Source organism: Ailuropoda melanoleuca, unplaced genomic scaffold (genome assembly GCF_002007445.2).
Source record: "Ailuropoda melanoleuca isolate Jingjing unplaced genomic scaffold, ASM200744v2 unplaced-scaffold7883, whole genome shotgun sequence".
Lineage (NCBI taxonomy): Eukaryota > Metazoa > Chordata > Mammalia > Carnivora > Ursidae > Ailuropoda > Ailuropoda melanoleuca.
In genome coordinates, this window is record NW_023253195.1 from 30,518 (window position 1) to 45,632 (window position 15,115).

Genomic DNA, 15,115 nt, shown 5'->3' on the forward strand with positions numbered 1-15,115 from the left:
AAAAAAAAAAAAAAAAAAAAAAAAAAATATCAAAAAAACAAAAAAAAANGAAATGCAATCAAATAAGGTATGCCTGCACTTACTTTCCCTTCCTCAAAGTAGAAGATTTTTTCCCAGGATTTATTACGTTTTCCCCAAGCCTGTCCAGGATGTTGAAAAATTTCTTCCCACATGAAAGAAGGTTATCAATACTGTAGAACGTATAAAAATTTTCATAGATCCACATGGAGCCCCAATATGCCCTCAGAAAGCAATGACCTAAGCCATCCTCAAATATTCTGCACATGGAGCAAGCGGATTTTCTCTCAGGAAGGATCACAGAGTGATTGTAACAATCACCTGTCTATGAACAAGTATTCAGCCTTTAAAGACATTGAACATTTGCAAACATGAGTTTTTTGGCACATGTACATCTTGAGGCTGCTCTATTTAAACAAGACAAAGAAATCTTTATTTCCCAGAGGTAACACCCTTCAGACTTTTTCTTTTTTTTACTTGTACCTGCTTTGATTAAAAGTGTAGATTTTCACACGACAGTGATTGTACTTCTGTAGTATTTTTTTTGTATCTTCATCCGTGTTAAAAGAGTTCATTAGAACAAGAGGAACATCTGTATTGTAGGTTTTGTTCAAATGCTAGGGAGGAAAATAACAATCAGATCACCCAGACCTACTTTTCTTTCACTTAAAAATGTAAAACTATCCAAAACATCACCTATATGTAGCCAAATACAAACATTTAGCATAAGCCAGACATTTTGCTAAGCAGTTCACCAGACTTGCTCATTAAATCACAATCCCATGAGACAAAAACTATTGTCTGCAATATACGGATGGCTAACTAAGGGCCAGAGAGGCAGCAGGTCAACAGCAGAGCTGGGACACCCCCCACAGCCCAACTCTGGAGCTGTGTGCTCAGCCAGTGCCCTGTGGCCTTACTGGATAGGCGAATGCTGACTAAGCATTTACTCTGTGTCCAGAGCACAGTGGGGATGGAAGTACAAATGTTACAAAGACATGGGTCTCTAGTCTCAGGATTAATGTCAACAACTGTGACATTAATTTTCCCAACTGAAATCTTTTCAGTCTCTAGGAAGAGTTAAGAGGCAACACACAGTGAGAAGAAAACAAGTTGTCAGAAGTCAGATAGTCCTGTGTTCACACAGGTAATCCGGCAAGTAAATTAACCTCTCTGTGCCTTGGCTTCCTCACACCTGTAAAATGGGGATGATAATATAAAGAGTACTTATCTTACAGAGTTGTTGAGAGGAACAAATGAGTCAATCCATGAAAAGAGCTCAGAGTAATACTCAGTGTACAGTACGTGCTAGGTGAGTGTCAGTCGCTGCTGCTGCTAGTGTTGCTACTGCAGTTGCTGGCACGTACTGGACAGTAGAGATAGAGATGAAAAAGCCTGCCCGTGAAGAACTAACTTACGGCCCATGATTACTGACTTTATCATAAGAGAGAAGGCAAGGACAGTTCTTAGCATCCATGGCTGCCAACCAGATACGGAAATTCTCCCTGGGCCTCCCAAAAGGGGTTAATAAAGCCAGATCATCCCAGCTGTGATGAAGGCTGCCACCAGAAAGCAAGGTGGGAGAGAGGTGGGGAGATCAAAGGAGAATCCAAAAAGATCCAGAGATTTCAACAACCACAAATGGTATTTAAAGATCAAAAGCTTTTATTTTATATCACCCTATGGATTTGCCCTTGGGAACATCAACTTTTTATATTCTAATAAAGAAACTAAAGATAGCAAGCTCCTTGACTAGCTCAAATTCACATCTGTTATTTTATAAGGTAACATTTATAATAACCTAAAACTGGTTTTAGTAGTTCATGAGAAAGGCTGAATGTTACTCACTTCAATTTGCTGAACGGTCAGATCCAAAAAGGTATTCTCATTCCTCACACCGATCAGACTTTTTGGGCCTTTGCAGCCCATGCTGGTTCCCAAACCTCCATTGAGTTTCACCACCACCAGCTTGTTCAGCACAGAAGATATATTATCAGGTAAGCCTCTGGCCTTTATCTTTTCATAGGGTTGAATCTGAAATTAAAAATTACAGAATTTAAATAGCTTTATGAGAGGTTAAATCCAATCAATCTCAGGGTTATTTCCATGTGTCCTTAAAGAGTTTTGCTCTTCTCCATGGAAGGTTTCAGCTACATTTCCTTTAACGTCACAAGTCCTCCCCGCACAAAATCAAGTCCTTACTTAGAGGCAACTGCTCTTGCCCAAAGCCATTCAGGGGTTCATTTACATTACAATGGAGTACAAGAAGGGGGAAAAGTTACAGTCTACAAATACTTGTCTGGCTGGTGAGGACATCTAAGTCACTTGGACTACGTTTAAAAACTTAGAATTCCCAATTTGCATCAATATAGTAAAGGGGATACACAAAACTCATCAAATCTGCAAACATTTCTGGTGCAGTATGGATTGACTTCAATTCTGGAGAAGTGCGTATATGATCATACATTATTCCTTCTCCCAAAAGAGGCAAAAACCAAAACCAAAATGTTCTTGCCTTTCTCCTCCATTCAATAGTAAGTCTTCAGAGGAAGAAGGTGGCATGGGGTTTTTATATTTCTAGGTATGTAACAAGGACAGAATACCTTAAGAATTTAACTGTCAGGCATCACCGCATAGTATGAGCTGAGCTGTTTTTGTTTTGCTACCTATAGAGGCTGTGTGGATGGGTGGTGGATGAAGTCTGTAATTGGGAAAGGAGTTGACAGGCTCACATTCCAGTGATTAGGCTGTGGAGGCAATAATCCCTTTATGCTTGGTCAAACACACATACATGTCCTATGTCAACTCCTGACCACATCATTTCTGCTCTTAGCAGTTCTTTCCACAAAAACTGGTCTGGGGCTCTTATTTCCTCTACCCTGCAAGACACTCTGTTAACTGCCAACTACAGATGAAGCCACTTTTTGCTTGGTGTAAATGCTAAGAAATAAGAAACACTCTTCGCTAAGACTCTACACTGACCACCACCTCTAGTTATCACTCATTCTGAATTAGTTCCTAACGTGGTAGGATCGCCAATCTTCCTGGTAAGTGTCACTAAGCAGTCTTCAGCAGTCATTCATATTTAAAAGGGCTGGTGACAGGGAAAGACCAGAGGAGGAGACTGACTTGTGGGCACCATGGCCCTCAGTGGGTGCTGCCTAAGTACTGGGATGCTAACCACCAAGGAAAAGAAGGATGATGCAGAGGCAGGAAAGAACACGGACTATACTGGTGCTTCTCTGGCAGCACTTGGTCCCAGTGAGGACAACATATGGATGACAACAACTTGGGATACCCAACACACACACAGTGCCTGTGGCCCAGCTGACTGGCATTCCTTGAAGAATGTTTTGACCCCACTGTCGTGAACATCGTTTCTTCAGCATGTCAAAGAAACTGGTAATATCGTTTGAGAGAAAAAGTCCAATTTCAATGCTATACTACTGGGAAAGTAGGAGATAACAGAGCTGGAACTTGTCACCCTACTATAACATGGCGGTTTATAATCCTTTCATCAGCAGAGCTCTTGAGATCAACCAGTCAGTAAAAGGAATGCCACTGTGATATAATGGCTTCAAACAGTCTATTATTAGGTTAGGAGAATTTCTTGGGCACATGACATTTACTCAAGAGTTAGCAAATGGAACCAAGCCAATTATTTTCCAATTATCTTTTAAAAGCCAAGAATTTCCATTTAGCAGTTACTTTTGACTTCCAAAAAAGAATCTGATATTTACAGAGGGCTCAAAAGGGTGTGAAAATCAATTTAACTAAAACTCCCTAGTTCATGCATTCATTTTAGGTAAACTTACTAGTTCAGAAATATTTTTACCTATTTAATGCTTCTTTTAATATGCCTTTAAAAAAACAGAATACATAAAAGGATTTTTTTCTACACATGGTGAGACAGGCCTACATTTTTCAATTTCACCTAAAAGATTTTCATTATGAAACATCATACATTCAAGTTTATAAAATATATACACTTGAAAGAATAACATAAATAAAAAAGAATACTGCTGTAACTTAGAAGCCTCCTTGAGTCTGTCTCTGATCACATTCCTCTTCCACCCCTAGTGGTAACCACCATCTTGACGTTTACACTTTAGTTTTACCACCTATGTATGTATCCATAATGATAATATTTTACTTAATTTTGTCACTAAATTTTTGACCTTCTTTAATTCAATGTTATATTTAAGAATAATTCACACTAATGCATAAAGCTGTAGTAATTCACTTTTCACTGCCATATAGTATTCAATTTATATATCCATTAGAATAAACAAAACTGTCATTATTCACAGATGATATGATTTTATATATAGAAAATCCAAAGACCCTACAAATAAATTATTAGAATAATGTGAACATAGCAACATTGAAGATACACGGTCAATATTTTAAAAAACGAACAACTGAACCCTTGGACTCTGCTGGTGGGAATGTAAAATGGTATGCAGCTGTTAGAGAAAAAAGTATGGTGGTTCCTAAAAGAATTTTAAAATAGAATACCATATGATCTACCAAGTCCACCTCTGCATGTACCCCAAAGAACTGAAAGCAAGTTCTCAAAGAAATGTTTATACACTCACCTTCATAGTAGCATTTATTCACAATACCTGAAAAGTGAAAGCAACTCAAATGTCCATCACAGATGAATGGATAAGACAAAATGTGGCATACACATACAATGGAATATCATTCAGCCTTAAAAAGGGAAAGAAATTCTGACACATTCTACAACAGAAACAAACCTCGAGAATATGTTAAAGTGAAATAAACCAGTTACAAAAAAAACCCCCAAATACTTCCATGATTCAACTTATATGAGGCACCTAGAGTAGTCAGATTCATATAGACAGAAAGCAGAAGGGTGGCTCCCAAGGAGTGGGGTAGGGAAGAATGGGGAGGTGTTTAATGGGAACAGTTTTAGTTGTGCAAGATCAAAGAGTTCTGTGAATGTACTTAACGCTAATGAATTGTATGTTTAGAAATATTTAAAGATGGTTTAAAAAGATGAACTCTTTATGAAGAATTAGAAATAGGATTGATTAAAAAGGTACCTTTTATTACACTATCAAAAATAACAAATCCTTAGGAATAAATCTTAAAAAATCTTAAAAATTTTAAAAAATCTTAAAAAAGATATGCTAGAGTTTTACATTGAACACTTCATAAAACATTTTTGAGGAAAGTGAAAAGACTTAAACTCAGGGATGTATTTATCATGTTTATAAACTAGAAGACTACTAATGTAAAAATGTCAATTGTCCCAAACTGATCAATGCAATCCTAATCAAAATCTCAACAGTTTTTTATGTGGAAGCTGACAAGTCAATTTAAAGTGTGTATAAAAATGCAAAGGGCAAAAAATAGACAAGATATTCTCAAAACCACCAAGTTGGGAGAACCGAATTTGTTGACAGTAAAATTTGCCATCCTAACCATTTTTAACTGTACAGTTCAAGTATTAAGTATATTCATATTGTTAGGCAGCCTATCTCCAAAATTATTTTGTCTTGCAAAACTGGGACCATCCTCATTAAAAAAACATGTTCCCATTCCCTCTTCTGCTCAGCATCCAGCAACCACCCTTCTGTCTTCTGTCTCTATGAGTTTGACTACTGCTCTTGGTACCTCAGACAAGTGGAATTATACAGTGTTTGTGACTGACTTATTTCACTTTGCATAATGTCCTCAAGAATCATTTAGCATTCTTTTTAAAAAGTGGCTTATAGGCTTAATGCAGATTTTTCCAGGAAAAGGTCCATTTTTAAAGTTTATTCACGTGTATGCGATGTATCTGGGAAAAGGGGAATTGGTATGAAGGACTGGAATACAGGTTACAGGTTGACAAATCTATGGCAAATTGAGTCTCATAAAACTTCATATTCCATTTGCAAATACTAAAAGTGGACAGGATACAAGTTCTCAAGTCTCAGTTTAGTAATTGGAAAACAATCTATTTGAATTTATTGAACAGTACACCCTAACTTTGAATTAAAAAAATTAAAGGTTATGAAAAGACTACTACAGGGGCGCCTGGGTGGCACAGTGGTTAAGCGTCTGCCTTCGGCTCAGGGCGTGATCCCGGCGTTATGGGATCGAGCCCCACATCAGGCTCCTCCGCTGGGAGCCTGCTTCTTCCTCTCCCACTCCCCCTGCTTGTGTTCCCTCTCTCACTGGGTGTCTCTTTGTCAAATAAATAAATAAAATCTTTAAAAGAAAAAAAAAGACTCCTACAAGCAAAACCACAGTTCTAAAAGTACAAATGTAAGAAAATGCTGCTCTTCAGATACGTGTGAAAACAATGCAGAACAGACTTGGGTTTCAGACATCATTCAACACCTGTGTTCTTGATTTCCTAGTATCTCTAAGGGATAGGCAGCCTGTCGTTTCAAGGAAAAAACTGCAGAAATATAAACAATATAAAAAGATTTCTTCATAATTAAGTATGTAGTCAAAACATCAACAGGATGGCACTTTTTTCACTGTCACTCTCTAGACATAGTGCTGTCCAATAGAACGTTGTACAATTATGGAAATGTCTTATTTGCGCTGGCCACATGTGGCTGCTGAGTACTTGAAATGTGGCTAATGCAACTAAGGAGCTAAAGTTTTCATTTTGTTTAATATTAATGTAAATCAACACACATGGCTAGCAGCATATGCAGTTCTAGATGGTCTATTTTTAAAAAATCAACTAAGGAATCAGAATGTTTTTCAATTTTTAAAAATATTTTGTTTATTTATTTGAGAGAGAGAGCATGAGCAGGGGGAGGGGAGGAGGGAGAAGTAGGCTCCCCGCTCAGCAGGGAGCCCCGATGCAGCGCTGGATCCCAGGACCCCAGGATCATGACCTGAGCCGAAGGTAGACGCTTAACCGACTGAGCCACCCAGGCGCCCTATGTTTCTCAGTTTAATATAACTCTGCCAGGATCCTTTTTTGTTCAATGTAACCTTTTTTCACTTTAATAACACTGACATTACAAGACATTCGACTAAACACATAAAAAGATGAGCTAAAACCTAATTTTTCCTTGTCTTTAGTAATCAAAATTCCATTTATACAACAATGCACAGTAGTAAGCTTTTTACTAAGATACACTGATGTTCAACTTCAGTCTCAGATTCTGACCAAATAATCTGTATTCAGCTTTAGCTTAACACTTTTGAAGGCTGAATACCAGCCACTATACCTCAATACCAGTTCAGGAGTCCTGGAACTATCATACTTACTCGTACATCATAAAAGTATTATCATATCTTACTATTTTAGCAACATGAGCCAATTCGAACAAGGCATACCATTGGGATTAACTGTCAATATCTGAATAATCTGTTTCAAATCAAGGTAAACATTCTAGATGTAACTTGGGGTGAAAAATTTCATGTAACATGAATGTTCTACCAGTCTAATATAAATGATTACTACAAGAGTAAAAATTGCTACATTTTAAAAGCTATTCTTTTGTATACAACGTTTGCAAATATTTCAGGTAAATTTAAATTGGGAAACTGAGGGTAAACATAAAAATTGAATATGTAGGATATCTTTAGGAAGAATACGATTTCCTTTTTGAACTGACAAATGTTTATACAGATTTATATACTAATATCAAGCAAATAATGTAGATTGGATTATATCTTAATTCTAGCCTTTAAAGAAATGTTTGGTATACTAACATGCATAGCATTAAAGTGAGTTTTAGGAACCATGTTTAATTTTTAGCTATTTAATTTCCTTTAGGGCATGAGTCTTTAAGAAAAAACACTAGCAGGAATTTTTCGCTTCCCTGTGAAGATGAATTAAAAACCAAATATCATCTTGTGCCTAAAATTTCACCAATAGAAAACAAACCCTCCCAAATCATATATATTCAAGGTAAATCATCTTTGATCCACACACCATAAGGAATATAAAGTTCATGAAAAGTATTTAAAGAAAAAGTTCATTTTGTTCACACCAAACTTAAAAGCATGCATTCTATTAGAATACTTCAAGATCATTCCTTATGACTGAATCTATGGAGGCTAAATAAATTTTTTCTTGTATCCCAAGCCCTGTTCTAGGATAGTGATAGAAGCTGTCAGGTCTCGTAATGATTTTAAAACTAAGCCATTTGACTTTTAGCCAAAAGATATATCAAGTATACTTTTAGTTTTAATTCGAATCTCCCCAGGCTTGGTATCTTAAGAACTTGAGTTTAAATATTAAATGTAATTCTGAATTACTTTTCAAATATTTGGTATGAAATAAAATGAACTGATTCATACATAACATCAAGTTCCAAAACTGAGTTAATAAAGACTTTTGGGCACAAGCCCAGACGACTCACAAGTAGAAAGACTTGTTTACCATCAAGTTGAGCAGCCAGAACGCTCTGTGAAATGCCACATTTAGAACCCTCCACCCCAAGCTGAGTGGGCAAGGAGTCACTGTACCTCTACAAATGTCAAGGAACCACGGTTCTTCTCGAGTTGCTTTCAGTAATACCACTCGTCTTGCTATATCTAATCTTTAGCAGCTAATTAAAAACAGGCCTCACCGAGGAACTTGATTGTCAACAAGAAGAGGACTGAGCAGACTATGGAGGGAAAAGGAAGAAGAGTCACAAGGTGCGAAGTACCAGTTGTGACGAGGGGAGCGATGTCCAGAATGGTCAGGTTAGTGTTACTGCTGGAAGCCTTCATTGGGCTTTTATCAGTTATGTTTTGTGACTTATATCCACCCCACTCTCACAGAAACAGACACACACATGTGCAAAGAAAGGTACAATCATTCGAGTCCAGAAAGCCAGGACACTTTGTCTCAAGTTTATTACAGGTTAAATTAGGCGGTAAGCACAGTTTTCCATCACATAAACCACCTTATGTGCCAACACAAGTTCTTTCTGTTAGTGATGCTGTCCACACCCTCACCAGGGATCCCACAGAGTTCAGTTTAGTTCAACAAACCAAGGGGATTTGTGTTAGAAAGTTGCTTGGCAACAGCTGAAGTTATACCAGACACACCTAAGTCACAGAGACAGTTTTAGACCGGCCCCTCACTTTCCTCTTCTCAGCTGCCCCAGGAGAATGCACAAAGACATCTACTCATGCAAAGATGGATGGTGTTCAGAGATGACAGGGAGTACCACGCACTGCTGGACACGGCCTCGATGTTACTCTGACTCAATCACTTCCGTCAATCACTAGAGCTATCTTTATGCTCTCAATACCGGTCACCCTGTTTCTCTTTCTCCCAGACATGAAGAGAACTGGAAGATGACCTCTACTGTAACTAAAACACACAGGAGAGCAACCACGGCAAGTGAAGTGGAGCAAACTCCATGAGGCTCCCTGTAAGATGCACAACAGAAGGCTAGGCCACTCATGCTCCCTTCTCCTGGGAGAAAAGAACTGGTCAAATACCCAACTTCCTCTGGGCAGTGAACAAAAGAAAGTAGTTGGCAATGTACTAAAGAACGTGACTTAAACAAGATTCTTCCCTGTAGGATGCCAATCTAGTTTTCTGCAGCCTCTGAAGGATTTTTAAGAAGATCTGTTAAAAATGGTCTACCATTATCTGTACCTTGCCAAGTCTGTTCACAACTTAGTTTCCAGTTAGAAGAAAAGCTGAATTCATCACACAGTCATGGACACACTGTTCCTATTAGCAGTAGTATAACCCAGTTCTTGGTAGCATATTTGTGCTATTCCTGGGGGCAGTGCCAAATACCCAAAACAAGCTAACAGTACCTGCCCTGTTATGGTTCACAAGGGTGTGATTATTGCAATCTGAAAGATCTTTTTTTTCAACAAAAGCAAGTTTGCCTGAAAGAAAATGAACTACATAAGTAGTGAAACAAGTTTGGAATGATGCTCCATATGTACAGGAAATATTCTAAGAACATAAGCTTATTCGCAAAACCTTTACTGCATGGTGTCTGTGTGCCAAGTTCAATGCTAGGCACTTTCACATATCATCTCTTCAATTCACATTTCTAAGGTAATGAGTAAAATCTGGGTCATCCGAAAGCTCCTACACATTAATCACATACCTAAACCAACGGGTTTTTTTTTTTTTCACTAAGGAAAAACTGGCAAATCACGTACATTATCACATGGTCCACCAACAAACTTATCAGCAGCCCCTTAGTCACCAAGATGAGCTCAACCCCTATTGCATAGGGCAACTAAAACCATCATATACGGCAATGCCCTCAACCTTCTGTCACCAGAGGCTCAGAATCTTCCTGCATCTCCGTTTCTCCCCATTCCCCCTTCCTTCTGGTTACGGGAGGCTGACCTGGTAGGCAAGCTCTCTGCCAGTGCCCATCTCAAGAATCTATGTCATCAATCATCCAGTCTCTTTGGCAGTTTCTCCCTCTCTATTCCCTTCCATTGACATGAACATATTCAACACTTGCCATCTAAAAACCAAGAAAGAAAACAATAGTGCATTCACTCGCTCATTCTTTTCTACACCCCATCCCTTTCTTCTCCCTCTTCATGGAGGCAGGGCTTCCTGAAAAAGTTGCTGCACTCACCTGTTTCCTCACCTCCCATCCCTCACTCACCCACTGCAATCTGGTCTTCTCTCCGGCTCAGTGAAGTGCTCTTAACAAGGTCGTCCATATCCTCTTAATTGTGAAATCCTATCAGTGACATGAATTCTTCTCTTGTGTGCTCAGCTGCATTTGATGTAATTGACCACACCTTCTGTCTTGACATGCTCTCTTCTCCTTGACTTCTGAAACACCACATTCTGTTTTCCTCCTCTTTCTGCTTGTTCCTTTTTAAACCCATTCTAGGTAGACCTCCTCTTCCCAGGCAATCTGCTCTAATCCTGTGGCTTCATTCATTCACTCCTATCTCTATGGGACCAAGACAAACCCAGCTGCTAAGCCAGGAGACTCTTCACATCTGATCAATGACCACGACTTGTGAGTCTCATGAAACTGTCCCTGCTTCCAGTCAGCATCCTGCTTACTGCTCACCTGTGTTATCGTAGTGGTGGCCTCCATGATCTCCTTACCTCTCTCCAATCCACCTTCACCTTGCAGGTGGCAATCTTTTAGAAAAGAACATCTGAACATGTTTCTCTCATTATTACACCATTCACAAAATAAAGCACTGACATGGCATGGCAGAGATTATTAGCTGCCTGCCCCAATACAATTTTTTCCTTTCTACTTAAGAAAGCTGATTTTCAGCTGGGCATACCACCATCCCAAATAAAAGATTACATTTCCCAGCCTCCCTTGCAATTATTTGTGCCAAAGTTGTGATTAAGTGGAAGTGAAAGATTTCCAGGAAGTCTCTGTGAAAGTGCAGGGGCATGCCCTTCTTCCTCCTTCCGTTTAGAATGGAGACATGCTGACAAGAGTTCATTCAAGTAGCCAACTGAGACCACGAGGAGATATGCTAAGGATGGCAAGAGTGGCAAGACAGATGAGCCCAGGTTCCTGATGAGCACCGTGCAGCCATACTAGCTCTGGATTGCCTCTCTCTAGATTTGTTATTCTGAATTTCACTATTAAATGTAGCTGACTCTAATCCTAACTGGAAGACATGGTTTGCAAGGTGCTTGATGATTTGGCCCTTTGTGCCTTGCACTTTCTCCTCTCCTGTTCTCCCTGACATGCTGTGCTCCAGGAACATGGAGCAGTGGGCTCTCTAATGTCCTGCATCTGTTGCATTTTTCCTCCTCATGCAACTTCACCAGTTGTCTTTCCTTTATCCCCCACATCTCAGTTCAGACCAGCGATTCTCAGGCTTTATGAGCTATCAGGCATGGACTTGTTCAGCAAAGTGAAAATACCACTCCCCCCAAAAAAACCCAAAACTTTTTGCATATAAATTTACCTCACTCCTATGGATTTTCATTCACTGAATATAAAAATAATCTTTATAGGAGATGCTATATTTCCCAATGAAAGTTAATATGCAAATAAAGCAAAAAATAAACTTTAATTCTCTCCACTGAATTTCAATGAGAAGCCTTGTGTTTGGCTTGAATAAGAAGCTGACACTGTGATACAGTTTTAGAAGGTTACATGCATCCATCTCTAATTGCCATTCTATTATGACTTTTCTTTTTTATGATCACAAGTACTGAAAACCTCAACTCTCCAAGGCAAGCTTGTTCTGTCAGCTGAATGGAGGCTTGTAACAGAAACACCTAAATTCTCCAAGACTCTGAGAACTCAGTGGCTCATAATATTTCCTTTGTCTTCAAAAGTCAATAAGGTCATCTTTGGTGAAGTCTGCATCACTCATGCAGGATCACGCCATCTTCAATGCAAAGCTCAGAGCTGCAGAAGAAGAGTCACAGTGGCTGTGGCACTCTCCCCCCCAACCCCCGCAGCAGCAGGACTAGCAGTGCTGGTTAGCATCACAGATGTTATCCGTACACAGAGCACCAAGACTTCTCTTCCAACACAAGTTTTGCCTGGCTTCTTGGAAACTTTATCATTTTAAAAACATTTTCAGAAGGGATTCATAGTAATTCTTCTCTTAGGACACGAGTAGGTACATAATGGATGAAAACCAGTAGTTGACTGCCCTGAGAAATGTCTGAAATTGCAAGGACATGATGTAGCTGCTGTTTTCTCCATGACCTGATTCAAATCATTGTAATAAACTGCAACAATTCCAGCGTGAATAGTACATCTGACAAAGACTGCTGTAGAACTGAATGAGGCTGTACGGGACAGGCTCTAATGCCAGGCCGCTTGGGTCTGAATCTTAGACTCCACTGTGTATTATGGCAAGTAACTAAGCTGCATTTTCTCATCTACCTCATTGATTTTTTATGAGGAGAAATGAGATAATGCACGTGAAGTGCCCAGCAAATGTATGGCCCATAGTAAGAGCACAAAGGTTGACTGGCATTATCACTGCACCAGTGACCCAGACACACTCTCTACTCCCACCCCACATTTTAACATTTCTGAGATGAGGATGCAGCATATATTCAATTGGATCTTACAATCAATTGGTTGCACTATTTTTCTTTCCTAGTGGTACACAAAAGGTGCAACTTATACCCAATGGCACAAATTTGATAAAATATGGTACTGAATTTCTCTTTCTGCTCCAAATCACAAACCAGCTTAATGATCTTCCAGCTATGGGTCTCACTCAAAGTCTCTCTCCAGTCATGTGCAATCTAAGGGGTCAAAAACTATAGCCTTTGGGACAGTTAGGTCTGCCATCTGTTCTCATAAATTATTACTGAAACACAGCTACACTCATCTATGGCTGCTTTCATGCTACTGTGGCTAAGCTGAGTAGTCATGACAGAGAATGTATAGCCAACAAAGTCTAAGCTATTTAATATCTGGCCTTTTACAGAAAGGGTCTGCCAAACCCTGGTTTCAGACAATCTTCTGAGGTGAGAAAAATCCAAGTTTTGATAATATTTCTGCTTTTTTAAACTTTGCTTCTCCTAAAATGGCTCTGTACTGCCTGACAGCTTCTCAGGATGGCCAGAAAGGTAGGCTCTCCTTTAGGCTATGCTGGCTCTGTGCTTCCACTGGCAAGAACACTACCACATAAGAATCCCCCAGGTTTTTGTATCTCCTATTTGTCTGGCAAAGCAAAGGCAAGGATACGTCATTGGTAGCAGAACTCAGGCAATTTTCAAAACAAAAGAAAGAAAACCTAAGATTAAAAAGGTCTTTTGCCACTTATAAGAAGTAGCTAGAGTAGTTAAATTTATAGAGACAGGAAACAAAATGGTGGTTGCCATGAGCTGCGGGACGGAAAGAATGGGTGTTACTGTTTAATGTGTATAGAATTTCAGTTTTACAAGATAAAAAAGTTGTGGAGATTGTTTGCACAATCACGTGAATATACTTAACACTGCTGAGGCATACACTTAGAAATGATCAAGATTAAAGATTTTTAAAAATGATCAAGATAAATGGTATATTTTATGTGTGTTTTATAACTAAAAGCATTAAAAATTTTTAAAGTGTTTTATGTGGGTGTTTATATGTGGGCACACATGTATGCCCCATCAAGGTGTCTAAGGACCACAGAGCAAAAATATCACTTCCTTTAGAAGCCTTTTACGACCCTCATACCCCCAGGAGTGGATCTGGCATAACCCTACTTCCAGCTTTAAGTACTACCAGCTTCTATTATAGCAATTATTACACTGTCTCTGCACTGTCCATTCAGTCCTCCATACGTGTCCATGACTGTAAACTCCACAAGGACAGGAACTGCCATGTGGTACTCCCACCACCGTATCTGTCACCTTTAACTGTCAGGCTTATTGGTGGCACTCACGTATTTGTTGAGTAAATGAATCGAACAAATAGAGATTAATATTAATAAATTAAATGAAATCTGTTCTCTGGAATTTTTTTCCTACTCAAATGCTAAATTTAAAACAGAAGTGGTTTCACCACTAATTAGAAACCAGATTACAAACACCTATTATTTAAATTCAAGAAAAAAATACTGGATCAGCATACATTATATATAAGTTTGATAAAGAAAACCTAAATCTAAGACTTTGCATAAAAAATGTTTATAGTTGCGTATAACACCCAGTGCACCATGCAATACGTGCCCTCCTTACTACCCATCACCAGTCTACGCAACTAATGAATCATCGAACTTTACATCAGAAACCAGGGATGTACTGTACGGTGACTAACATAAAATTATAAAAAAACATTAAAAAAATGTTTATAGGCCATATTAGTGTAGTAATTATAAAACAATCCCTCTGTGATAAGTAAGCAAACAGAATGAACAATCACATAATAAACATTATAAACTGAGCCTGGAAAAGTACATTTCCTAAGAAAGATCTTTTGTCTTCTTCTACTTAATAAGTTATAAAAACACAAGGAAAACTATCAAATCAAGGACATACTTTAATATTGCTAGCTATTAATATTAGCTCCTACATCTTTGAGGTTTTTAAAAATTATTTTTAATTATTCTAAAGTAAATATTACCTAAAACTGTAGACAGGAAAACATATGGACGATTTTTCCAGTGGTAGAGGGAATCAGCTGTCCTATTCATTCACTGAAGCCTCATGTCCAAAGACAAAAAATTTTAACAGCGGGTAAGCAAACAGGTC

At 38.6% G+C, this 15,115-nt stretch overlaps 1 protein-coding gene across 1 annotated transcript; it reads right to left on the reverse strand.

Moving 5' to 3' along the window:
• Window positions 1-60: 60 nt before the first annotated feature.
• Window positions 61-4,637, reverse strand: LOC117795055 (UTP--glucose-1-phosphate uridylyltransferase-like). The gene is made up of 3 exons (XM_034653344.1): window positions 4,617-4,637; window positions 1,867-2,052; window positions 61-635 (listed from the first exon to the last, which is right to left on the reverse strand). Exons 1-3 carry the CDS (start codon window positions 4,620-4,622, stop codon window positions 492-494), a joined length of 336 nt encoding a protein of 111 aa, XP_034509235.1. The 5' UTR covers window positions 4,623-4,637; the 3' UTR covers window positions 61-491.
• Window positions 4,638-15,115: the final 10,478 nt, after the last annotated feature.